Source organism: Furipterus horrens, unplaced genomic scaffold (genome assembly GCF_987537825.1).
Source record: "Furipterus horrens unplaced genomic scaffold, mFurHor1.1.pri manual_scaffold_4, whole genome shotgun sequence".
Classification (NCBI taxonomy): domain Eukaryota; kingdom Metazoa; phylum Chordata; class Mammalia; order Chiroptera; family Furipteridae; genus Furipterus; species Furipterus horrens.
The window spans coordinates 2,288,458-2,315,166 of record NW_028327174.1 but is presented as its reverse complement, the minus strand read 5'-3'; the positions used below and the strand labels follow the sequence as shown (position 1 = coordinate 2,315,166).

The window sequence follows — 26,709 nt, the reverse complement described above, 5'->3', positions numbered from 1 at the left end:
TCAGCCTCGGTGTCCCCAGGGAGGGTGGGGGCATGCTCGGGGATGCATCCGGCGCTGACTCCCAGGCTTCTCGTCTCTCCCATCCCACACATGGTTTAGAATTGAGCCGAACCCCTCCCTGTTCCTGTCTCCCAGGTTTCAGGGTGCGTTGGACTTCAAGGGAGGGTCTGCACAGTGTGGGGGCGCTGGGGGCAGTGTCTGGTGGGGCCCTGGCACAGTGACATCCTGGATCCATGTGTACTCCACACTGGGGTCGGGGGGAAAGTCCAGGATGGGCAAGGAGTCCACCAAAAACCCTCAAAGGCACCTCTTGGGGGCGTTGTGGAGACCCCAGTGAGGCTGGCAGCAGGAGAGTGGTACAGTTGGGGGCATGGGGGCCACCATGGGGGACTGGCTAGTGCTCCATTCTGGGCCTCAGGGTCCCCATCTGTCAAATGAGGCACACACCCTGAATTACCCCCAGCCCCCCCAGCCCCCCCCCCCAAGCACAGCGCCATCCTGGGGTCTGGCTGGCTGGCCCCGGAGTGGGAGGTGGCTCTGTAAACTGCAAGGTGCCAGGGGCTGGGAGGGCCACAGCATTGGGGGGACTCGGCACTCCCAGGACCTCACACGGATGACATTTTGATTCATTTGATATGGTTTTCCTGAAAGAAGAAAAGAGGGGCCAGAGGTCCCTGTCCAGAGCTGTCTTCAGAGGCCCTCTCAGGGCCATGTTGGTCACCAAGCCCCTGCCCAGCTCACCTGGGGACCGCTCGGACACAGCCACCTGCCCCAGGGCAGGGCACAGGGACCCTCCAGCGGGCCCGGGAGAGGAAGCAACGGACAGAGTGGGGTGCGCTAACACGGAGTACGGAGTTAGGACCAGCTATGCCTTAATGCTAAGAGTCCTCTTCTGATACTATGGAAACATAAATAATTTTTTTAACATCTGCCCAGACCACCCCAGGGCCCAGCGGCGGATGCGGTCCAGGAAACAGTCTCACGTGGGGCCGGCCGGCGTGGCACTTGCACGTCCAGGCCACCGGGCGGGGAGGGGCACACCCAGTCTTGTCGTCGCTTTGCTTTCTGGGGATGCGTGTGGCCCCTTTCCCGAAGAAGAGCAAAGCAATACACGCGGCCCCGTCCAGGACACCTCGGCCGGGTGGTGGGCACTGTTCTGCGCCAGGACGTGACGGGCACGGCAGGAAGGAGCCGCCGGGGACAGGGAGAGGGGGACGGCCTGGCGGGGCCCCACCCGCTGCGGCCCCCTGCAGCCCCCTCCGCCCCGGCCCGCTGTGGACCCTGCAGGTGGGGCGCCCTGTGCAAACGCGCGGGGGCGGGGCCCGCGCGGGGGCGGGGCCGGCGCGGGGGCGGGGCCGCGCGCTCACTTGCAGGTGAAGACCTCGGTGCGCTCGCTGCACGTGTTGCACTTGACGAAGCAGCACCAGTGGAACTTGCAGTTGCACTGCCAGACCTTGGTGTACTGGTGCGTGTTGTAGCCGCGACCACAGCACATGGTGTCGCAGCCGTCCGCGCCGGGCGACGTGCGGTTGCACAGGCGGCCCTGCGTGCCCACGCTGCCCGTGGCCGCGTCCTCCTCGCAGTAGTTGGGCGACTTCTCGATGTACACCAGGTCCGTCTCCATGGGCTTCTGGTAGCTGCGCAGCTGCTTGATGCGCAGGAAGGTGGGCTGCCGCAGGCGGCTGGCGCGCACCGCCTCCACCTGCACGGCCGCGTTGTACTTCTCCTTGAGCAGGTGGCCCACCTCGCGGAACTTGGGCAGCGTGGTCCAGCACGTCTTGGTGGTGCAGGAGCCCGACACGCCGTGACACTTGCACTCCAGCTTCATGCGCTCCTCCAGGACCTGCGGACGGGACACAGGGCAGGGCTGAGGGTGCGCGGGGCCCCCCCTGACCCCACTGAGGAGCCGGCTCCCCCACACTTCCCACAGCGCCACCATGGCTGCGTGTCCCCTCTCTGAGCCTCAGTCTCTTCTTCCGCTGAAGGGGGCTGCGGACCGCAGGTCCCTACCGCTCAGGGCCTTGTGGGGGACCCGTGGGAGCATTTAGAACTCAGCAGAGCTGGGCACACCATTATCCAAAGTGCTTAGTCGATTCTCATCACTGCCCTTTGGGGAGCTGGGGGGGTCAACGCACACAAGGGTACTGAGGCTTGGTGAGCAGGACAGCAGGGGGTGCAGCCAGGTGGTGGGGGGCAGGCGCCTCTCCATGGTACCGGGCCCAGCAACAGTAGGTGCTTAACAGGTGCAGACCCTCCACCCCGGGCTCTCCCATGGCCTCGGGCCTGGTGGGGGCCGGCCTGCAGCCCGCACGTAATCAATTCAGTGAGAGCCCGGTGTGGACGTGAAGCTCGATGCACTGCACCTGCTGAAGGACGGAGGGGCGGATGGGTGGGGGGCCGCGCACCAGCCAGCGAGGCCTGCTGGGAAGGCGTCCCCGGCCCATGTTGTTCTTTCTCCCCAGCTCCAAGCTGTGTTTTCCTTGGGCCTCCCACCCTGGCCCCGGAAGGCCGATTCCCAGAACCAGCCCTGACCCCAGGTACTCATTTACCCGGATCGAAAGGGCCCTGCCAGCCAGGCTGATTAAAGATGGGAATCATTAGCTGCCATTCGTCAGCTGTCCCCGCTCCCCCAGCCTCTCGGCTGTGGCCCAGCCCTGAAGGAACCTGGCTACCCTCTGCCTCCGTCCGGAGCCACAAGCCCAGCCCTGGCCCAGAGGAGATCCCCAGTGAAGGCAGGGAGGGGAAGGGGCGAGAGAACATCCCACGGAGGCATCCCAACCTCTCTTCCTGCCCGGGCGGCGTGGGGCCAAGTCTCAGCGAGGATGCCCGGGTGCTCGCAGCCCAGTGTGGGAAACAGAAGGAAACTGACTCACAAAACAGCAAAGCGCAGGAGCTGTGGGGGCCTCATCCTGTCGGGGTGAGCGTGCCTGGGCTGGGGGCTTCCTGGAGGAGGAGGTGCTGCACCCCGTGATCATGGAGGAGGAGTTCATTTGATAAAGAGGAGGGTGTTCCAGAAGGGGGTGCACATGAACAAGGCGGGTCGCCATCCCCACCAAGGGGAGATCTGGCGCAAACGTGCCTCCCGCCCATGCCAGGTGGGCCTGGAGTTCAGGGGGCAGGCATGCTGGGGAGTATTCAGAACTGGGGTTGCAGGGCCATGGGGCGTCTGGGTCTAGGGCACAGGCCACAAGTCTGGTCGGAGGGTCTGGGTGAAGGGTGGGACCCCAGCGGGACTCTCCCAGGGAAAAGCATCTCTGGGCCTCCTTGCTGCCTCCTGCCCTGTTCCCCGTCCATCAAGGTCAGACATCTTCCCTCCCACCCCCCTCCCCGTGCTCATCTTTGCTTGAACCCTCCCCTCTCCTAAAAGCCCTCCCTCCACTCACTGGTCCTTCAAGGCCTGGAAGCTTCCCCACCCTGGCCACACTGCCCACTGTGTGTGTGCCCCTCAGGCCAAGAGCTGACCAGAGGATGTCCTGCTCAGAACTGCTAGCCTGGGGAACCGTCCACCCCAGGCTGCCAGCCCAGGAGGTTCCTCCTAGACGGACTGCAATAGCCGGAGACCTGGCAGAGGCGTCCGGGCAGCAGGCGGTGCCGGCGAGGTGGGCCAGGCTTACTCGCCACCCACGTGTCCACTTCGGCTGAGCCACCTGCCTGAACCCATTCCCTCTGTCCCACCTCCCTGTCCTCATGAAGGCCCAGCAGTCCAGCCCCCACCCACCACCCGGGGACCCTGTGTGGCCAGGCCGGTGACAGAGGCAGAGGGAGCCGGTTGGGCAGCTGTTTGCAGGGCGAGGGGCCGCATCCTCGCTTGGCCGGGTCCCCCAGCCTAAGCCTCTCCTGGGAAGTGATCACAGGACTGAAGAATGTGCCGTTTCCGTCTCCCGTGCTCTCGAGATAAGAGCGCCAGTGAACGCGGCGCCAGCCCCACTGCCCCAGGAGACCACCTGGGAGGGTACAGAGTGACCCGCCCTACCCAGGAGAGCAGGGGACTGAGCCGGCCCCTCCCCCAGCCTCGGTTCCCCCTACCGCCACCTCCAGCAGGTAGTGTGGGGGTGGACAGGGGCTCCAGGAAAGAACTGACTTAGGGTTCTTTCTGGAATAAGGGGGGCCCCCACTCTCGGAGCAGTGTTCAGTGATGGCCAGGTTAGGGGAGTCACAGCTTGGTGCACAGGGAACCTGGAGTCCAGCAGGAGAGCAGGAGGGCAGGTCTGCCCCTGGCCCGCCAGAGATGGGGGAGGCAAGCGCCGTGACCAGGGTGGGCTGAAGGGTGTTTCCCTCAATGCACATCCGACTGGAACCTCAGAATGCGGACTTATTTGGAAATGGGGACTTTGCAGATGTGATTAAGGTAAGACTTGAGGTGAAATCATCCTGGACCGGGGTGGGCCCTGAATCCGAGGACACGTATCCTATCCTTGCAAGAGACAGGGAGGAGGAAACCCACAAAGGAGAAGCCACGTGAAGACGGAGGCAGAGGCTAGATGATGGGGCCACAAGCCAAGGAGCACCTGGAGGGCCCAGGGGCCAGAAGAGGCAGGAAGATCAGCTCCACGTGAAGGAGCGGGGGGGTGGGGGTGGGGGGGGCGACAAGGAGCTGTATGCCCACTGGGCAGATGAGGAAACTGAGGCTCAGTGGAAGGATGGGGTCAGCCACTGCCTCACAGATAGACAGGGACAGCGCTGGCCCTAGAATCCCAGCTCCTGACCACTCGCATCCTTTCCTGTGGCCACCCTGTCCCTGATGGGCCCTCAAACTGCTGACACCCCCATGATCCCGTTTCTCCTCAGTTCATGGCTTTACCCCAGTGCAAATCCTGCCACAAGCTCACCCTCCCATGTGCTCGTCCCCGTGGCCAGGCCTGGAACCCCTCCCCAGCCTCCCAGTTATCCCGCCCCCCATCTCCCCTGCCTGCCTCTGGCCCAAAGCCTTCTTCACTGCCTGTCCTTCTCCAAGCACCTCCAAGCCCCACTCCAGGCCAGGCCTGGGTTCACACGGGACCCAGGAACCGAATCAGACACACCCTGCCTCTCGAGCTGCTCAGCCCCACTCCCCCTCGGGGACTTGCAGCAGTACCTGTGCCCGAGGCCAAAACCCACCTGGCTGCCTCGGTCCTTGCCACAAGGCCCATTCAGCCCGCTGGTTTCCCCGCCCGCCCACACCCTGAGCTGGGCTGGCGGCCTGGAGGCCTGGCTGCTCTGCTCCGTGCCTTTGCCTGTGCTGGTCCCTCCACTGCGAGTTCCCTTCCCCACCTCGGTGTTGCTCATTCACACGTCCCCATGGAGCAGTGACCAGAGCTCAGGCCTCGGGGCCACCAGCATCTCCGCAGCTGGGTCAAATGGGGACAGTGAGACCTTCTTCCCAGGGCTGTGGGAAAGCACCTGCTTAGGACCCAGGCCACTGCAGGGGCTCAGAGCAAGGTGGTTCCATGGAGAACTCAGCTATGCCTCCTACAGGGAGCCCTCCTGATGCCTCCAGCTAAGTGAATCTTGCCTTCCTCTGCGCTGCCAGGCACAGATCTCAGTCTGCCCGTGCCTAGAGAATGGTGCCTGCATGTTGTCTGTGAGCTCCTTGGAGGCAAAGGCTGTCACTCATTCTTTCCTTCATTTGTTCATCAGACCGAAATCTAACCACCGCCCGCTGCAGTGGCAACCTCCACTTCTACCAGATCAAAGTCGAATGCCTGGCCGGGCGTCCAGGGCCTGTTCTGGCCGGCCCCTGCTTACTCCTCCAGCCCTGTCTTGCCCACCCTTCCTTCTCCCGCCAGCCTGAACCATCTGCAGCCCCGCCCCCACCCCAGTGCCAGCTCCTTCTGCCTCTGCTTGTCTGAGCTCTGGCATATCCTTCAAGGCTACACTTGGGCATCACCACCTCCAGGGAGCTTCTGCTCCTCCTCCCGCCAGTCCCCAGGGCTCCTGCTGTCCCTGGGTATGGCCTCTGCTCCCCTCATGAGGACTCCTCTCTGTCCCCTATGACCAACGTAGCGCTGACACAGAGGGGCCAGGAGCATTCGTTGAGTGAGTGTTTGTTGAGCAATTTCAACTGCTCTTTGCCTGGAGAGGCAAGTCTGTCCCAGGCCTGCAGAGCCCTGAGGCCCTGGCGTCCTGCGTGCAGCCCCGGAGGCTAGGGAATCAGACCCGGGGAGGTGTTCTGCTCTGCTGCCTGGCCTATCTCTGGCCATCTTGCCGCCATGGTGGCCGCTCCTCCCAGCCCGGTATCTGGGGCCCTCATCTCCCTGAGGCAAGGTTGGGCCCGCCCTGACTTCTTCCCCAGTGTGTCCTTGCCTGAATGTCCTCCATTATCACCCGCCACACGGCACCCACTACGTGCATGCAGCAGGCTGCTGCTCAGGAGCCCCCGGCTCGGGTTCCACCCTCCCCAGGATGCTCTTCCCTCCTGCGAACACCCCTTCCTTAGGCCTCTCATGGCAAACTGAGCCAAAGGCCACCTCCTCTGAGAAGCCTTTCCTGCTATGTTGGTGTGACCCCTCTGGGCCCAGATCTCCCCCACCCTTGGGTCCCCAGCCAGGTCTGGCTTCCATCCTGCGTGCACACAGGGTCCCTGTCTCATGCCTGCCTCCTACGGCCCGCCGCGGGCAGGAAGGGGTGGGCGCATCACTTCATCGCTCCCGCCTTGCCGCCTTTTAGACCTGCTGGGAGGGTCACGGTCACCGTCCTGCCCAGCGCCACCCTCACCGCACCTTTGGGTCCGGGTTCCCAACTCCCTCCGCTGGGAGAGGTGCTGGGGGGTCCCGACCCCAAGGGCCCAGCGACCACAGCCGGCCACCGCCCCGCCCCGCGCGCGCCTTACCTTCCTGCCCGCCTCGTTGTTGTGCAGGTTCATGAGCCGCCGCGCGTTCTTCTTGATCTCGCGGGCGTCCACGAAGCGCCGGGAGAAGTCGATGCCGTAGCGCACGTCGGCCGAGCAGCCGCCCCACTTCCAGCCCTCGGCCTGGTTGTAGTAGCCCTGCTTCTCGCGGTCGCACCCGCAGTTGCTGAGGTTGCCCTGGCTGCAGGCGGCCGTGACCGCGTGGGCCACGCCGGCCGCCGTGATGGCGTACGTGAAGGCGGCCTCACGGCTCCCTGCGGGGGGGCACGGCGCAGCCGGTGAGGCCCCGGTCTCCGCGCGTGGGCTCGGGGCCTGCTCCCGCCGGCTGCGTGGCCCTGCGGCGCGGTCGGCGCCTGGTGTACAGCGAGCACCGGGGGCAGGTGGCGCCCCCGCCACCAGCAGGTAACACCCTTCTCTCCCTGTCCCAAGAGCCGGGGCTGGAGGGGCCCAGTTTCCCCACCCGTGGGAGACAGTAGTGGGTGGCCCCTGTGACAGGGGGTGCGGACCCGGGCCTCTGCCCTCCCCCTCCACCAGGCGCCCAGCGCTGCTCCTCATGAACCAGCCACTAGTGCAGACCCCCCCGGGGGCCCTGCCAGCCAGGAACCAGGCAGGATCAATGCGGCTCGGAGCCCGCCCCAGCCTCCGTTGCCACCTCCCTCTCTGTGACCGCCCTCTGACACCCTGCCACCAGGCCCTCGCCTCCCGAGTCTCCCTTCTCCAGTGCCCCAGCCTGCCTCAGGGGCCCCTGAACTGCCCAGACGTGGGGGCCGGTCCTCCCTGCATCCCTCACCCCTGGCCGTCACCAACGTGGGCCCAGAGTGCGGTTCTGGCCGTCTTCCCCCAGCGCCTTCCACGGCTCTCCCCTGCCTGAGCTGGGAAGAGGAGGCCCGCGGTCCAAACCCAAAGTCTATGCCAAGAGCCCAAGCCCAGCTGGTCGCCCAGCCTTCTGTTCATCCTCTACCCAAAACAACAACTCTCCTTCCAGTACCACTCTCATGCCGCTGGAGATTACCTGGCCTTTTTAGTGGGATTCCTTTCCTCTTCCTGCCCAAATCCTAACCACCTTCCAAGGCCAGTTTTCATGCCTCCTCCTCCAGGCAGCCTTCCCAGACTACAAGCCAGAGTGAGCCCTCGCTGCCTGACCTCCCTCCATGGCAAGCCTGACCCTCTCATTGCTCTTGACATTGTCCACGTGGTTAGCCCCACCACTGGGACTTCCTGGCTACACATGGGTCCAAAGGCCCCTTTGACGGACGGGTCCAACTCTTCCTTATTTTCCACAACCCTTGGCTAGGCGCTGTGCATCCCGCCATCCTGGCCCCGATCTCACAGACCCCTCTCGCCTTGCCCATGAGCACAGAGGCTCCCTGCGGGCCATGGTCAGGTCTGTGTGGTCCCCAGCGCCTGGCATTGCAGGCACGGAGCTCAGTGATGCAAACTGTTCCTAAGTCCAGCTCCGATGAGCCAGACTCTCCCTCCCTGGCTAAGCAAGAACAGGGCAGGCCCAGCCTCCATCTCGGGGGGACAGCTGGAAACCCACGACCCTCTCCTTACACAAGCCCTGTACCTGTGTTCCTGACTGCCAATAAACCCCACTGCTTACCTGGCTTCTGTCCCTGTTGGTGGGGGCTGGGGCCATCCTCCAGACTGAGAGAGGGTCAAGAGTCAAGTTCGGTTCATTCCGAAACACCCATTAAGCACTGACTAATGCCCAGCCTTGTGCTTGGCGCTCGCTGTGTGCTCTGGGGTCCACCTCCTCACCCACCAATCACCTGGGGGGTCCCTTAGATGGGGTCCCTGTTCTCCTGGGGTCTCACCCTTGGTGAAGTCCTAGTTCCCTGGGGTGGCCAAAAGCCTCGGTGGGGTCCCTATTCCCTGGGGAGCTCACTGATGTGGGTCCCTGTTCCCAGGATTCCTTCCATCCAGAGTGAAGACCGGGGGGGACCCACCGGTCTCAGGGGCCCAGGACAGAGGAGGCTTCAGGTGGCCTCCATCACCATGGAGGGGCCACAGCTCCCTGGAGACTTTCTCCCTCTGAGTAGAGCAGAGGGGAGGGTGGTTTGGGGCATCCCTTCCTCCCCAGAAACCTTGAATCTGGAGAGGGCACGGGGCCTCCACCACCTTCCCAGGGTCCTGCTGGGATCCAGCCCCCTCCCTCGCGGCCCTTCCCTCCCAGCTTGGGTCAGTGCACGGCCACCTGGGAACCAGCCAACCGCAGGGGCTCTGCTTCCCCGGCACCACTCCATAAAGAGCCATCTTTCAGCACAGTGAGTAGCTCTCTGAGGAGCATGGAGGTGCCCCAAGTCCCTGGGCTATCGGGGCTAGCTGACCAGGGTCTCCCAGACAGACATAGGGACAGGAACAGGGAAAAGATGGGAATCGACCTCCCCGGCTCTAAATTAGGTCAATACGACCTGAAAGGAAGTCTGTTGGGTGTGAAGTGCATTCTTGAACTGCTTGCTTGTGCTGCCCAAGCCCAGCAGAGCCTGCCAACAAGCTCACACACAGGCAGGAGTCACAGACTAGGTGGGGGATTCCAGGAAAGGAGGTGACCACAGAACTCTGGAAGAAGGGGCCACAGGGAGTCATAGAACCTCAAAGGATTCCCTGACCTGCTTCTGGGGGTGTGGAGTCTGGGAAGGCTTCCTGGAAGAGGTGACATCTTAAAATCTTAACAAGAAGTATGTGTTAACTCCCTGTAAGTGTGTGTGAGTGTGTGTATAGTGTGCCTGTGTAGAGTGTGTATTCAGGGTGTGTCTGGTGTGTGTGCGCACTCCTGGCCGCCGCAGGAGCAAAGGTGCAGAGGTGTGACACCATTTGTACTGCTGGCAGTAGAAGTATGAGGTCAAGAGTAATAAGGAAAGAGGTGGCTGAGGTCCGGGAGAGCCCGACTGTGGCAGGCCAGAGATGTCCCGTGAAGCAGATGGCACTTTCTGTGCAGGTGCTGGGGTCAGACGCTGTGCCATTAGGATTTGGAGCTCACTGGCCACACGGGGGACGGGGATTCCGGAACTGCTAGAGAGCAGGCCAGCAGCGCTATGCTGACATGGTCATCACTGCCATCACTCACCAGCTGTCACATGCCCCAGCATGCCTCGAACCCTTCCCATACGAGGCAGGTTTCATTATATTGCTGCCACCTCACAGGTGAGGGCACTGAGGTAGGGCTGCTGAAACCTGGTAAGTGGCTGAAGCAGGATTCGCACCCAGGCAGCGGACTCCAAGCCCAGAGAAGCAGGGGGAGGGACTCTGGGTGGGGGGCATGGGTCACTGGAGGCAACACTGCCGCCTGGCTTGGCCCTTTTGCAGCTGAGGGACCTGGGCAGGAGGAGACAGCAGCACAGGTGGCCCTGGGGAGGGGATGCTATGTTTGGACAGTTTGGGCCTCGGGACGAGGGGATGAGGTGGCAGCTAGCCAGCAGGTGAACGCTGGGCAGGAACTCGGGGGAAACCCAGCTGGCCTCAGGGGCAATGTCGCAAGCTTTGGCACCCAGGGAAGAGGGTGGGCAGAGAAATCTCAGACGATTGTGCAATCCTGCCAAGAGGCCAGGCCAGGGGAGTTAAGAGTCCGCATGGCCAAGCCCTGCCAGAGCGGGGACGACACAGGTGTGTCCTCGGGGGCCCGGAACCTGCCCGGGACCCTCCTCTTCCCTATCTGCCCATCCTCCCCACAGGAGTTGGATGGGAGACTCTGTCCTGAGCCCCAGGGCAGGCCACAGGCGCCCAGCTGCATTCGTGGGGCACATAGAGACCTCGCGCCGTCCTTCCTCAGAGTTCCTGCTCCCACCTGGCCATGGCCGTACCCAGCTCAGACCCAGTTACTCATCAGTTAGTCACCAGGCCGCCACTCCCGCTAATTCCTTTTTTATTTGGTTTTAATGAGCCAAACCCTCTTGTCTCACCAGGGAGACAGGGGGGTGGGGGCTGTAGAGAGAGCCGTCGTTTGGGGAGAATCCAGGAGGCTGGTGTTAGGTTCTGGATTGAGGGGCTCCCATGCTCCCACACTCTGCGCACGCTCTTGTTTAATTATCACGACAGCCCCCCAGGGTGGGGGAGGGGACCACCCCCATTGCACAGACCTAGACACCAGCGGGAGGCTTCAGAACTTGCCCATGTCACAGTGTGCCCAGGCATGGAGCAGGGAGAGGATTCCCTCCCAAAATCGCTCCGGGGCCATCTGACAGGTCCCCAGAGAGCTGTCTGCACCTTCTTCCAGGATGAGCACGCGCGAGCACTTAGGTCTAGAAGAAAGTCCTTCAGACCCATGGGCCATGTTCCCCAACTGTCTGGCTCCCCAGTCTCTGATATGACCTTGGACTCCAGAGGCCCGACCCCACCCATCACCACACATGACTCCCTGCAGCCCAGCTTGGTCAGGATGAACACCTGGCCCACCTGTGGGCAGGTGTGGCCACCCCCAGAGCACACCTCTCCTTGAAGAGACTGAAAACCAGCAACCTGGGTCCCTGCCGCTGGCCCTCTCTCTGCCCGGGACGCCTGCTCACGCTCCCATGTGTCCCCAGCTCACCCAAGCTCTGGACACAGCCAGGACACCTCCTGCTCCCGGCGGCCCTGCTGGGGTGAGGTGGCCCCCTCTGGGCTCCTGCCAGGTGCCCCGGAGGCTGCAGGGTGGTGGACAGGATCCACCAGTGCTCCTGCCTGAGCCCTGAACACAGCAGGATTGGGAGCTTTATACTCATCGCCTTCTTTTGTCCCCGTAAGACAGACCCTCTTGATGAGCCCCATGTGGCAGATGGGGACACCAGGACTGAAGGCAGGAAGGAATTCGCTCCAGGCGGCGGCGGCAGTGGCGGCAGGGGCTGTAGCTGCGTCTGCTGACGGGGTAGGCAGTTGGCTGAGGCAGCGTGGGTCTGTTGGGGGCCGGCAGCTGTCCAGGGGGCCCACCTCGGTCTCAGGAGGCCAAGGGCCCCCTCTTTGGATGCAGAGCCCACCCAGCACGGACCTGCATCCTCAGACGCCAGCAGCAGCGTCCACAGCATCCCTGGGAAATGCCAACACAGGCGGGCCGGCTACGTGCTGGGCCCCTACCCCTCGGCCCCCGTGAGCCCTGGGGGTCCTGAGCACAGTCGGGCCACCCATTTCTGGTGCCTGGCAGGTTCAGGTGAGAAGCATCAGCTCTGAAGGCCCCTGACCCAAGGGTTAGAGAGGGTGGAGAGAAGGGTGCCACAGACCCAAGGTGGGACAGGCAGAAGAGGAAGGGCCCCGTGCAAGGCACACGCCCTCTCTGAGCCTGGGTCCCCATCTGGGAGGAGGGCTGGGGATCCTTGCCCCACCCCACAGCCCCAGCAGCAGCTCTGGGAGCAAACAGGACCAGCGGCATGTGCCTCGCCCTCCCCAGGCCGTGAGCAGGGCAGGGCCGGGCTGGCCGGAGACGACCAGGCACAGCACGGGGCCTGCAGGACAGGCTGGCGCGTCTCTGCGCGCATCCAGATCCTCCGGTCTGAGGCCAAGCCAGTCAGCCGTCTCCGACCACCCCCTCCACACACAGTCTGGATACATTCAGAACGCTGGGATGGCAGAGCCCTCGGAGACCACTGCTCTGTGGGTAAACTGAGGCTACCAGGCCATCCGGGGACTGCCCAGCTCTGCTCCCTCTTTCCTGGGGGTTAGTCACAATCAGAGAACAGCCGTGGCCTCGCCCTGCTCTGTGCCCTCAGCAACGCCAGCCAGACCTAACAGCCAGGGAGAGGGGTCTGTCTCCTCCCCATCCCCTCACCCTGACCCCAAGGAGGACACTGGGGACCAGGCAGACCCCTGTGAGCAGATCCCGGAGAGTCCAGATGTGCCTCCTGGACAGCACTGAGTGCCCCTTGCTCTCCCGGCGCAGAGCTGTGCCCACCCCATGCTCAGGGCTGCCCTCAGTGTCACGCAAAGCTATTTGCCACTTCCTAGCAGCCGTGGGGCGGACCCACTTTTACGAAGCCATCATGGAGTCCGTAATGACCCAATGAAGTGCAGGCTGGGGAGGGAGGTGGAAAGGTCCCCAGGTCCCCTCTGAGAAGGGGGGCCAGGGACCTCAGTGCTGGGGAGGGCCTTGGGGACCAGCCAGGGCTGCCCCAGCAGGGCCTGAGGCCACACAGTGGCTCAGAAAGTGGGGGACCCCGGGCCTGACATTCTGAAATGACTGAGGTATTGGGGCACACGTGTTCCCAGAGAGGGGACTCAGATCCTGATACCTTGAGTTCAAGTCCAGACCCTGATATTGGCCAGTTGGGTGACCTCAGACCAGTGAAGGGGCCTTTCAATGTCTCACTTTCCCACCTGCAAAATGAGGCTCTGATGTGGCCAAGTCCCCATGCCGATGGGCCCACACGTGGTCCTGAGGGGCAGGCCCGGCCCAGCACAGAGGTGGCCGAACCGAGAGCTTCATGCCCACATGTGTGATGCATACCACACATGGGCGCTCTGTGAGTGCATACACGTTTGGGCATCCCTGTGCGTGGACCTCCACATGTGTCCCCATGCATGTGACTCCATGTGTGTTGCCTGGGCTCACGCACAAATGTGGCTTCTGTGTGTGTAAGCTGGTGTGTGGCCCGTGTGCATCACCTGGGCTCACGCATGAATGTGGCTCCTGTGTGTGTGAGCCTGTGTACATCACCTGGGCTCACGCATGAATGTAGCTCCTGTGTGTGAGCCTGCGTGTGCCCTGCGCGCATTGCCTGGGCTCACACATGAATGTGGCGCCTGTGCGTGTGGACCGGCATGTGCCCTGCGTGCGTGCGTGCCTGTGCTGGGGCCTCAGCACTCCATGCCCACCCTGCCTCTGTCACGCTATACTTGCCCCTCTTTGAAAATAAGAAGAAAGGAAAAAACGAGGCATTTTGTACCATTCCATAATATAAAAGCAAATCACCCAATTAAAATTAGGAAAAAGACTCGAATAGACATTTTTCTAAAGGAGACGCACAGATGAACAATGAGCACGTGACAAGGTGCGCAGCTTCCTTGGCCGTCAGGGAAACACGACTCAAAGCCACCGCGAGAGCGCACCGCGCCCCACGAGGCTGCCATGGGACAAGGAGACAGTAGGAAGTGCTGGCGAGGACAGAGCGAGACCAGCACCTTCACACGCGGCCGGGGAGGTCACGTGGTGCAGCGGGTCCTCAAAACGCTGAACAGAGTGGCTGTCTGGCCCAGCAGCCCCCCCTGGGTGCACACGTGGGAGAAACGAACACACCTGTCACACAACGGGAACACAGCAGCGTTACAAGAGCCAAGAGGTGGGAACCCCTAAATGCCCGTAAACGGAAGAATGGATAAAGAAAGTGCAGTCCAGTCACACCCGGAACGTGATTCAGCCATCAGAAGGCGCGAAATCCTGAAAGTCGCGGCAGCAGGGGTGGACTTTGAAGACATGAGGCCCAGAGAAAAAGGCCGGACACCAAAGGCCCATGTCACACGATTCCACGGACATGAAATGTCAGGAATAGGTAAACCCACAGGGGCAGAAAGCAGGTGGGTGTTGCCCAGGGCTAAGGGGACCGCAGGTGACAGCTGAGGGGCTGCGGGGTTCCCTTGGATGGCCGCACCCTCTGAAAACACGTTAGAACGCACTGTTCACTTTAAGTAGATGAATCGTCTGGGATGAGAATTCTGTCTCAAGAAAGCTGTTGCGAAACAGCATTTGATGGTTTGGGGGACTGCACACACCCTGTCCTACTCGATTTCAACCCTCGCCGGGGCCCCACCTCACAGGTGGGATGCTCAGCTCAGAGGAGGCAGCTGACTGGCCCGAGGTCACATGGCGGGCCAGCCACAGGGCTGGGACCTGACCCAGCACCCCGAAGTCCATGTCCAGACCGCTCCCCACCTGCCAGGACACGGAAGCCACGCGGTCCTGCCTCCCACCTCCTGACCAGCCTGGGCCCCAGGCCTGCCTGTGCCGGGCTCCGGCACACTGTCCTGTCACCTCTTCCTTTCCTCCCTCTGCTGCCATCCAAACGTCCCCTCAGCACCAAGCACTGCCCACCCTCCTGACCAAACCCTGGAGTCAAGCAGGCAAGACTGACCCACGGCAGCCCAGGAGGCCGATGGGCTGGGGGTGTCCACAGAGAGTGCGGGCGCAGGGCCACGGAGAGACTCTCTCAGGAAGGGATGCTGAAGGCGGTCCCAAAGGATGAGAGAACCGAGCCATGCACAGGCGCAGGGAACAGTGTTCAGGCAGAGGGAACAGCAATGCGGAGGCCCTGAGGAGGGGGTGAGCTGGGTACACACACAGGTGCCCAACCATGTGTCCAACCACAGAGAGCCCATGGTTGTGTGTGCCACACCTGTGGGCACGAGGCTCAGTAAGTCGGCGTCTGTGCAGACATCAGTGGAAGATGGAGTGGTCCCCACGGCAGGGGCTCTGGGAGCCCACAGGGAGGATGTGAGACTTGATTCTGCTGCCGTGACTGACGTGGAAAAGGGCAGGCTGACGGCAAGGGCACAGTGGAGGCAGGGAGACCCCTGGGAGGCTGTTACTAGGATCAAGGTAAGAAATGCTGGTGGCCTGCCAGGAGGAGGAGGCGAGGAGGGCTCAGGCTTGGGACATGGTCTGAGGGTGGAGCCAATGGGACTAGCAAGTGGATGGGGTGAGGGGTTAGGGAGAGGGATGGGCAGGGTCAGCTTTGGGGAAATTGAGGAGCTGCCTTGGCCACAGGCAGTTTGGGGTAACCAGGGGACAGGAAGAGGGAGGTGGGGCCGGCTGGGCACCAAGACCTGCCTGGGAGACTCCCAGCCCTGCCCAACCACCATCACTGGGAGCAGTTCCAGATGGAACCAGGGCTCCTGGGTGACCCTGGCCTGTCCTTCACTCTCCAGGCCTCAGTTTCCCCAGTGTCCTGGGTTCCAAACCTCTTCAGCAGGAAGTTTGGTCAGATGGATTTTCCTGAGGAACAGGTCAGAATGGGGCTGCTGGGGCGGACATGGGGCAGGGACACGGGACAGGACAGGGTCTCCGAGTCCTCCAGGCCTGGGGCCTGGCCAGCAGGGCACTGCTGGCTGGTGAGCTCCCACAAGCTTAGAAGTGGGGGGTAGTACCCTCCCCCACCCCACACAGCTTATAGGTGGAGAAAGAGAGACCAGGGGGCTAGGAGATGTCCCCAGGCCACACCAGCAGCTCCTGGGGTCACCCAGCCAAGCAGGTGCAGGGCCCAAGTCCAGGTGTGGGAAGCATAGGAGCTGGGGAGACTAGCCCAGGGACCCCCACCCCAGCCTGGACCCTAGGCCTCAGCCTGGGCTCAGTCACAGGCCTGAGGGGGCAACCCACTGCCCAAGCCACCTCCCAGCACACACGGAGCTCACACTGGGGGGCTCTGGATGAAGCAGAGGGGTGAAGGCGGGGGCAGCAGGGGGCAGGCAAGCCCAGAGGCGCCTCTGGGCCCAGCGAGGCCCCGAGTCCCTATTTGTGCACTTGAAGAATCAGTCACAAGCCTGGGACCCTGGACCACCGGGGTCCGACCAGGCTCTGCGCAGTGATGGCTGGCCAGGCTGTTCCTACACCTGCTAAAGGTGGGTTAGCACAGCCCCAGTCCGCAGGGGCGCAGCTGGAGCGAGTCAGAGCCATGCCGGGTTCAGGTCACCAGGACGCAGGAGGCACAGGAGGCTCGTGGCTGCTTTTCCCACCCATCCCCGAGGCGCCGGGACCCCAGGCCTGGGGCAGCTCCTGGGCGGGGAAGCCGTGCTGCTGTCCATGTGCAGGTGTGTGCGCACATGTGTGCACAGGTATGCGCACGTGTGTGCACGTTTTGTGTGTGCTGCCCAGCCTCTGCGCCTCCCTCTGCATGTCTCTGTCTGTCCTTCCCTCTCAGTGTCTGACTCTCTCCCTGCGTCCCTCTGTCCCTCTCTGTCCCTGTCTCTCTCCAGCCCCGCCCCGGCCCCCACCCAGCTCAGCAGCGGCTGAGTCAGTGTCTCCACGCTAAGCTCTCCCCTGCCGTTGTCATAAACAGAGCCTTGGAAAAAGTCACGCCAGGTCCGAACACGCCGGCACGCCCGCACCCCAAGCCTTTGTTCTGACCCAGTGGGGCCCTCACACACCGTGCGCAGCCCTGCAGGTGGGTGCTGCTCCAGCTGGGTGGGTGGAGCACCAGCCCCAGAGTGGGCAGAGGCTGGCGTGGGGCCATATGGTGAGCGGCAGCATGGGCTGCGGCCCCCGGTCTGTGTCCTGAGCGGGGCCAGCCTTCCAGGGGCCTCTGCCCCTGCCCCATGCATGGGCCCCGGCTTCTGGAAGCCTCTCCCGTTGGGGGGTCAGCCTCGGGCAGCCTGCCCTCATGAGGCTCCTTCATCTGGCCTTTCAGCAGCTGCCTGAGTATGGGGACAAGAAGGCACCAGAGCCCCTTCCTCCCATGGCCTATGGCCCCGGCACCTGGACCCTCACTGGGGCACACAGCTGGGCTGCTGGGTTCAAACATCTTGCTCTCATGGGTCCTTGGGGGAGGCATCAGCCTCTCAGGGGCCTCAGTCTCCCCATCAGGGACGTGAAGACAACAGAACCTGGGATGAGTGGTGTGCATGAAAGTGGCCTCAGGAGAGGTCTGCAGTCACGAAAGACGCGACCTTCCCGAAGATGGTGGCAGGAGTTCGACTTGGAGACTGGCTGAGGCCATGGCTGGGCCCTGCCTCTGGAGGCCAAGGGTGGAGACCCGCTTACCCTGTACTCTGTGCCCTGCCTCGGGGGACCGGATCCAGGGACGCTCCTCCATGGAACCCCTCGCAGAGCCCGGGTGTGGACACTGAAGAGGCGAGGGCCTTCCTGCCCCCCATTCTGAGGAGAGGCGCCCCCACCGAAGTCCTGGCAGAGTCTGGGCCCCAGCCTCAGCCCCTGGTACGGATGGGTAGACTAAGGCCCAGCAACAAGGCTGTGCCCAAGGCCACATCACAGGAGTGGGCAGCTGGCCAGTGAGGTCTGCATCCCTGGCCACACCCTCTGTGGCCCGGGCCCCATCCCTACCCTGTGGCCTGTCCTGTCTGCTGGGGCCCTGCCAGGGGTCCCCCCCGCGGTCCAGGGGGCCTTTGCGGGGCTATGAGAGGTTTGACCACCATACAGCCCAGCACCCCACTGGTCAAAGGCCCCCTGACCTCAGGGCCTGCGGGCCACCCACTGGAAGGCCCAAAGCCCGCCGCTGCCACGGCCCCTCTCAAGTGCAAGCTGGCCTTCTGCGGGAGGGGACAGAACTCAGCGCTGCCCAAGTAACCTGAGGCCTCACCACCCAGGAAAGGTTTTCTGACTCTGACACCCAAAGCCCAGTTGTCCTGGTGACCTGGACCCTGAGCTTAGGACATGCCTCAGGCTGGGACCCCAGAATCGGGGGGGCAGGCTAGGAAGTGACCAGGACAAACAGGACCAAGACAAGACATGCTTCCCTTAGGTCCAGGGCCTAAATGCCCAGCCCAGCCCATCCCCGTCCACTGCCCAGGGCACCCTGGGTGCAAGGCTCCAAGAGCAGGGCTGGGTGGCCTCCACGACACCTCCCGGCACCCTGCCCAGGCCTGGCACACAGCAGGCGCTCAATGCACGCAGGCTGAGCAGTGACGGGAGCTGACCAGGAGAGCCACCTCCCAGCCCTGCGCGGCCCAGGAAGCAGCTGGTCAGTGGCCCTCTGCCCTCCGCTGAGCTGGAGGACGGAGTCCTCGGAGGAGACGGCCAGGTCTGGGTTCGAATGTCCGCTCTGCCCCTGACCAGACTGACCCCGGGCAGCGCCTGACCCTGCTGACTGCGCGCGACCCAACAGAAGTCTCTCGCAAGTGAAAGTGACCAGGTGGATGTCATTCAGTGGCCTGTTTGTAGCCAGTCCATCCAGATGTCACCGTTTCCACGTGTAAGCGATGAAGAGATTATTAAACAGGTATTTTACTCGCTTTTTTCTTTGTCTTCGAAGTCTGCCGTCTCTTACACTCACGGCACATCTCAGTTTGCACGCCCTACACTTCAGTGTTCCCCTGCCAGGGGTGGCCTGTGGCCCCCCGAGGGGACAGTGCAGGCCACGAGCCCTTGTCCCTCCTGGGGACGAACGTCGTGCCTCCCTGGGCAGGAGCCCTGCGCGCAGTAGGCACTCAGGACCTGGAGCTGCCTTCTTTCCAAGGCCCCGCCCCGGGCCCCGCCTCTCCGACGCCGCAGGGAGGTCACTCCGCTCCCTGGGATTGCGCAGGAACTGGCGGCCTTTGCTGAGCCCCTACTGCGTGCAGCAGGTGGGCGCAGGGCTGGCTCCCAACGCAAGTCTCACCCACAAAGCCAACGGGACCGAGGCAGCGGCCCGGGGCGGCCACGTGGGCCAGGATTAGGGGCGGCCCCTATGCCTGGTCATGTCTGAGCGGCACATGACGGGCAGGACTCAGCGTTCCATGGCCGCTCGGGGTGGGGAATCGGAGCCCTGCGCCAGTGGGTCCCGAGGGCTGGGGGGGGGGCGGGTGCAGTGGCTGGAGAGGGAGGCCCCTCTCCTGCTCAGAACTTCCCATGCCTTCTGTGTCGGCACAGCCGCACACCACGGGGTCACAGCGCTCGAGCCCTGCCCCCTCCTCCAGGCTCAACTCCCCCCGCCCCCCTTCACCCTAGATGCTCCTGCAGTTCCTGGAAAATGCCACCTGCTTTCTGGCCTCTGGGCCTTGATGCGTGCTGCGCCTGCACCCGGAGCCCCCTTCCCTGCGCTCCGGGCCAGCCTGCATTGCCCTGATCCTCCCTCGGGGCTCCACTTACCCGTCACCCCGTCCAGGGAGCCCTGGCCAACAGTCCTGAACCCAGTGTGAGGCCTGTTAGAAACGCCCTGCCCTGCTCGGGGTCCCTGGGGGCCTTGAGGTTCTAACAGGTGTCCCTGGCACACCAGCCTCACCCCCAACTCTTGGTCTCCTCCCTGTCTCTCCCCCTCCCCCGCTTCATGACGGAAGACAGTGGAGTTGGGGACAACCGCCACACAAGCCCGTTTCCAGTCAGCAGAAGAGGGGTCAGGAGGGGCCTGCGCCACGAGCCTCGTCCCATAGATGAGGACATGGGCCTGGGGCAGGCTCGGTGGCCAGACGGGGGAGCCACAAGGCATGAGGGGAAACCAGGCAGGCAGAGGAAAGCTAGTGCGGCCTCAACTCCCCGAGGGACAGAGTCGCTGGCACGCAGAGGGACCCAGGGCAAAGCCGGTGCAGGGTCAGCCTAAGAAAGCTCCAGCTCCTGTAGAGTAGTGAGCTCCCCACCCCTGGAGGCATACAAGCGATAGCAGCTGGTGCTAGGAAAGGAATCGTGACTTCACACAGGGGCTGATGTGCCCCTTCAAGGGATTTCCCTTCAATTCTCAAGATTTAGGCATGGCCCAAGGTCACAGGCACAGCCTGAAGGGCGCCCTCCTACCCACCGAGGCCGTTCCTCCTCTCGGGGCCAATCATTAATTGTCACTGCTTCAGTGGCTGCCCCCACAAGTGCCCCCGGCTGCCCGGCAGCTCATGGACCAGCTCCCGTCCCATACCTGGGGCACCGCATGCCTCTGACAAGGACTGGCCTCGCCGCTCGGCCCCACTTCCTGCTCGTGACTCCCAGCTCCCAGCACTGAGCCTGCCCCGACCCCCGTCACAGCCCCCCGGACGCCTGCTGTCTGCGGTTTCAGCAGTGGCCGGAGCCCACCCGTGGGGCAGAGAGGACAGGGAGGGCTGGAGGCAGCTGCTGAGCTGACCTGGGTCTGCGGGGCCGGAGGATGCAGCCAAGGCCTGGCTGGGGACGAGGAAGAGCCAGGCTGGGGTGTGAGTCAGCAGGGCAGAGGGGAAGGGCCTCCGAGGAGCAAAGTCCCAGAGGTGGGCAGGGGCCCGTTGTGCTCAGGAAGGAGGAGGGAGTCAGCTACATCTGCAGCCATGGTTTCCAGGAAGGAGGGAGGCAGGAGGGGCATAAGGCAGGGGCTCCTCGGAAGCCAGGTTAAGGAGTTAACTCTATCCTGGGCAATAGGGAGCCACTGCAGGTTCTGGAGGAAGGGAGTAACATGGCCTGGCTGCGACTGGGAGGGAGGCACGAAGAGGCATGGACAGCTGCCGGGGGTGGGAGGGGGGCAGAGAGGCAGGCCCTGCGGTGGCCATGGGGCAGAGCAGGGGTGGACAGGGAAGTAACACCAGGTTACCGCTGAGCCGACTGAGTGGTCAGGCCTGGCAGGGGCTTGGGGGAAGGCTGGGCATGGGCCATTTAAGCAGCCTGTAGAGCCAAGGGTTCCCATGGGTCGGCTCGCTGAGCCGTCCACAGGGAGCGGCCTGCTGGTCTTGGCGCCAGGGGAGAGCTGATGGAGCAGGGCCAGGAAAGAGCAGCGAGAGACACAGAGGAAGCCTAGGTGAGCGGGGGCCCAGCCGAGGAAGAGGGCGTCACTTGGCTGCACAAAGGTCACTAACGGGCTGGTCACTCATGGCAGGAGCAAGAGAACGTAAGGAATGGGGACAGTGGGTGGGGGCAGCTCTGCCAAAAAGTTTGCCTCTGAAATGCTCATCAGGGTGGGGGGGCGTGACAGCACCCAGGGCAGCCCCGCCTCGAGGCAGGGGAGACCTTGATACCGCCCTGCACCCCCTGGCCCCCGCTTCTGTCCTGTGGCTGCCCCCCGGCAGGCAGCGCTGCGGAGCCTCGCGGACTCCTGCTGGGCTGAGGACTGGTCTCTGAGAAGGACCAGGGTGAGCGGACAACCACAATCCTCACAGCCCCCAGGGGCTGCAGGACTCACAGCCAAGGGGACCTGGACAGGCACTGACAGCGTGCACGGTGGGGACAGGTCCCTGGTGGGAGCCGACCCCACTCCGGGCTTTGGACAGTCCCTAGGAGTCGGCATTTCCAGGGGAACTGAGCAGGAGCCCCCCTGCCTGGGGCCCGATCCTGAGAACAGCCACGTCTCCCTCCCTGCCTGTCTTGTGATCCCAGGTCCCGGCCCCGTCAGGCCAGCGAGGATGGCCGGGAAGGAGACCTGGATCTGAACCCAGCTCCGCCGCGGCAGCCTCACAGCTGCCCTGGGCCTGGGCCTCCTCAGCCGCCGCGGCGGGGTCCGGGGTGAGGGGCCTGGCAGGCAAGTGGGCACCCGGCCTGAGCTGGATGGGCGGGCAGCCCCACCTCCCCAGCGGGCACCTGCAGGGAGGAGCTGCACTTGGGTGGTGGGGCCCCAGGGAGGGGCGGGCCATCCTCCTGGCTGTGCCAGGTGCCACCCACAGGCTGCTCACCGCAAAGGGGCCCCTGGGGGCTCCCCCTGCGCCACCCCAGCCCCATGCCGGGCGTTCCAAGCCCTGCAGAGCTCTGGCTCTGGCCTGGGTCCCGGCAGCTGTGGCTCTCTGGGACCGGAAAGGCATGCTGTGCCCACACATTCGGAGGCCCACCTGTGCCCGCAGGCTGGGTCTGAGGCAGCAAGGCACCCCCTGCCTGCCCGGTGCTGCACCCACGTTATCGCTTCCCCATCTGACCCTCGAACGGCCTGGAGAGGCAGCTTGTGTGCCTGTTCCCACCCTCACACGTTCAACAGCAGTTTATTGAGCACCTACTGTGTGCAGACACTAGGAGAGGCGCGTGGGCTGCATTTTACAAACGAAACGAGGCGCCGAGCAGCCCCAAACGGCACAAAGTCACGCGGCTGGATTCAACCCCGGGCCAGGCTCCGGAATTCGCACTTTCCCCTCTGAGCCCCTCTCTGGGCCTCCGTCTCCTCGCCTGGAAAGCGGGCTTGATGGAGGCTCCCAGGGCTGTGAGGACGTGGGGACACAGCGTGCGGCCCAGGGGCCGTCACACGCCGCAGGACCCAGCCAGCAGGGGTCTCACCACCGCCCACGGCACTGGAGGCGCACCCCTCCCCCACCCCGTCCTGACTCACTGCAGGGCCCACCCACCCTGCCCTCCAGCCGGGCCGCCTCCTCCGGGCTCCCACGCAAGTCACGCCACAGCATCCCGGGCCCGTGCGCTAACGCTGTGCCCTCTGCGGGGAACCCCCTCCAGTTCCGGGGTCACGGCAGCATTTACACGACACTTCCCATGGGCCGGGCGCCATTCACATCGAGCTCCCCAACCGCCCCATGAGAGTTGACTCCTGTCACCTCACGTCCAGATGCAGCAGCACAGGCTGGGGGACGAAGGTCCTGGGTGCGCAGCAGCCCTGCAGCCCCGGGGCGCGCCTCCCGCCGCTGCGCCCCGCCCCCTGCCGCCGCCTGCCGGGGTCACGGCCACGCCTGGACGATGTGCCCGGCCCTGCAGCCCGAAGCGGGGGCCCTCATCCACTCACACAGGCTGGCGCCCTCTGACCCCGACCCGGCAGGGTCTCCCTGCGGTCCCGGCCCCCACCCAGGCCAGGCACGGGGAGACGCTACGGCAAAGGAACTGGTCAGTGGGGGGCCTGGCCTGGTCTGACCTTCAGTGGGCCCCCCAGGGCCCCGAAGCCTCGGTGGCGGGGTCCTGTGAGCCCGGAGGCGCCCTTACCTACTCGGAGCTCTTGCCCGAAGACGGTCTTCTCCCCGAGGGCGGAGCAGTTCCAGCGCCCGAAGCGGAACTGGTGCTGGCACTCGTCGATGCCCATCTGCGCGCCCTCCCCGATCACGATGATGGCGTCGGGCCGGCTCTGGCAGATGGCGCGCTGCCGCGGGGCCAGCCCGGGGATCTTGTTGCAGATGATGTTGGCTCCCAGGGCCACGACGGAGGACAGCGCTCTGCGGACGGGAGAGGACAGGACGGGTGAGCCGGCCGGCAGGGCGCGACCCCACGGGGCCACTTCCCATGGACGCACACCCACATCCCGCGAACCACGGGATGTCAGACCCGCGTCTCCTCGCGCCTCCGAATAGGCCACACAGACCCTCTGCGGATTTGACGACATCAACCCCAGCAGCACACCGGGGCTTCCCCACCACTGCAGACCCCGCTCCCCAGGTGGGGGTGCCAGGGTCGGGCAGGCCGCTGGGTGAGCAGCCGGCTGGGAGCCGAGCCCACCGGCCCCCGGGACCAGCTGCAGCCGGGCGCGACCTTGGGAAGGCGCTGTGCCTTGCTGAGCCTCTGTTTCCACGTCCATGAAATGGGGGCGTGATGCCTGTGCCCCGCTCACTGCCCCGCAGGCTCGGACAGGAGGACGGGGAGAGAGGCTGCTCACGGGTGGGGGTGGCGAGCTGTTGCTGTTACCCACTCGTTTCTGGAGGACTGGGTGCCCCCCAAAGAGGAAACAGGAGCTGACATGAACTGAGCACCTACTGTGTGCTTCCCCACCCTGAGAGCACCCTGTAACGGTTCTCTCGGCACCCTCCAGGAGCGGAACCAAGACTGGAGGGCACCCGCCGGGCTCAGTCTCTTTTCCTGAGCCATGGTCAGCGGGGTCGTTTGTTTGATGAGGCGGAATTCATGGAGCATAAAGCCGAATGTTTCACGGGGACAGTTCTGTGGCATTTGGTACATTCGCAGTGTTGTGCAAACACCACCTCTATTGAGTTCCAGGACATTGTCACCACCGAGAGAAGAACCCCAGGCCCTTAGCAGCCCGTCCCCATTCCCTCCGCCCAACCCCCGCCAACCACGAACCGCTTCCTCTTCCCAGGGACCTGCTGGGCTCTCCATTTTGATGGAAACCCTACAACACGTGTGTGGCCTTCGGTGCCGGCTTCGTTCCCTGAGCGTCATGTTTTCAAGGGCCCTCCACGCGGGGGCAGGAGTCAGTGCTCCGTTCCTTTTTAAGACCAAGTAACATTCCACTGTGTGGGGGTGGGGGGCACGACCGTTCACCCACTTGTCACTGATGGACCGGAGGGTCATTTCCACCTCTGGCTGCCGTGAGCACAGTTTTGTGGGAATCCTGTTTTTAAGTGTTTTGGGCACATACCTAGGAGTGGAATTGCTGGGCCACATGGTAGTTTGTTTAGCTTTTGGAGGACCCCCCAACCTGTTTTCCACAGAAACTGTGCCGGTTGGTTTTAAGCACCCAGAGGCGAAGGGAGAGCAAGCTGGAAGCAGATGGGTGGTTTTGGCAAAATGACAGCCAACAGCTGGGATTCAGAACGGCACCTGGCTGCTCGGGGAAGACCAAAGGGTGGGGGCAGGGGCACCTTGCGGGCCCCTCAAGGTTGATGCCCACGGCCCTGGCCTCCTGCACAGGGAGTCCCCTCCTTCTGCCCACTGTCCGCCTGCCCCTTTCTTGAGAGAAAGCAGCCGGTGTTTTTCCAGGGCGGCCAAGCACCCTCAACCAGCTGGGAAAGTCCCCGTGCGGCGTGAACCCACAGCACGTGCTGAGACCAGAACACCCGGCCGACACTCAATCCCCACCACCGGCCCGGCCCACCAGCTAATCTGGCCAAAACCCTCCCGGGTCTCCCACGGGCACAATGGGCAGAAACTCGGAGGCTGGCGTGGAGGAAGCGCCTTGGGCGGGTGGGGCTGGGAGCGGGCTGGAATCTGGGGAATTCGGCTCAGAGTAATTGTAGAACCTCAGACCAACCCGACCCGGGGAAATGAGACGGATGGGAACCCTGCCGGGCACCAGCCTCCAGGCCGCAGGGCAGAGCCAGCTTTGGGTCCTGGATGCTGCAGGCATGCCCCCATTCCCGAATTCTCGCCTGAGCTGGGCCTGCAAAGCCGCATGCCTGGGGTAAGAACCCTGCTGGGGGCAGGAGCTTTGACAAATGAGGTCTGACCGGGGAGGCTCGAGGGGGACTTGGGGTGAATGAAACCATCATTGCAGCCCTGGTCTTCCGCCTCCAGGCAGGCCTCCCAGTCCTGCTGCTGCCAGCACCTAGATCTGACCATGGCATTTCCCTGCTCAAAGGTCATCCACAGCTCCCTGGGCGCCTTTGCCTAGAATCAGAGGTCTCTGGGGGCCTGGCCTCCAAGGACCCTGCACTGCGCTCGTGGCCCCTCTGCCAGGTGACACTGTCTTCCTTTTTCTGCCTGGCAAGTGCTGCTCCCCTTCCAGGGCCACGAGCAAGCCCCACTGGGTTCACACCCTCCTGCCTGGACGCTGAGGACTCACACCGGAGGCAGGTGAGTCTGGAATGCTGACCTCAGCCCTGGTCTCACAGCCGCCATGTCCGCGCCCAGCATCCCCACCTCGAGGGCAGTCTCCAGTCCGAGCTGACTCTGGGGCCCCCACGCGTGTCTGGGACCCAAGTGAGCGAGTGAACGAGAGTGCCAACCTGCAAAGATGACGACTTCTACAGCCCGGCGCACAGAGACTCTGGTCTGAAGGCAGGCAAAGGCCTTGAACAGGCAGTTCTCCAGAGAAGACCCGCAGACGGTCAGCGGGCAGGTGGGAGATTCTGAACGTCACTCACGTCAGGACAATGCCCGTCAGCGCCACGCTGAGGGCCCCCTCGGCCCCCGCTGGGATGGCCGTGCTCCCGGCCACAGACAACAGGGTGCTGGTACGGATGTGGGGCCCCGGAACCCACGGGCACTGCTGGTGGGGACAGATGGGCGCAGCCCACAGGGCCAGCACTTTCACGCCTTGGATTATATCTGAGAGAACTGCAGACAGGTGTTCACACAGAAACGGGAACACACGTGTTCAGGGCAGCGCGAGTCCCAATAACAAGAGGAAGAAGCAACCCAGCATCCATCCGTGGACGAAGGAAGAAGCAGAACGGGGCCCACCCAGGCTGTGGAGGGCTGTTCGGCCATAGAGAGCGCGTATGAACACCTGTGACGTGGAGGGAACTCAAAGCACGGCGCTCAGGGAGGGGAGCTGGACACGGGCCATGTGTCACGCCTGCATTGATGTGAAATGTCCAGCGCAGGGAAATCCACAGGAAGAGACGGCAGGGCTGTGGCTGCCAGGAACTGGGGGAGGGGAACGGGGAGCCCCCGCTTCATAGGTGTGGAATCTCCGTCTGGTGTGAAGAGAAAAGTTCTAGAACTAGAGAGACGGAAAGGTTACAGAACATTGTGAACATACCAAGTGCCACAAACCCGTGCACTTCAAAATGGA

General features: G+C 63.7%; 1 protein-coding gene across 3 annotated transcripts in view; it reads right to left on the bottom strand.

Moving 5' to 3' along the window:
- Positions 1–515: 515 nt before the first annotated feature.
- The window catches only part of WNT7B (Wnt family member 7B), a 46,294-nt gene continuing 20,100 nt past the window's right edge, over positions 516–26,709 (bottom strand). For 2 of the 3 annotated variants that reach the window (XM_090275309.1, XM_090275308.1), the window contains exons 2-4: positions 23,229–23,455; positions 6,809–7,080; positions 516–1,843 (exon numbers count right to left, since the gene is read on the bottom strand). In XM_090275309.1, the coding sequence (XP_090131435.1) occupies positions 1,364–1,843; positions 6,809–7,080; positions 23,229–23,455 (979 nt within the window). In that variant the 3' untranslated portion in view covers positions 516–1,363. The remainder of the gene's footprint in view (positions 1,844–6,808; positions 7,081–23,228; positions 23,456–26,709) is intronic. The other variant, XM_090275307.1, reaches the window with a different exon arrangement.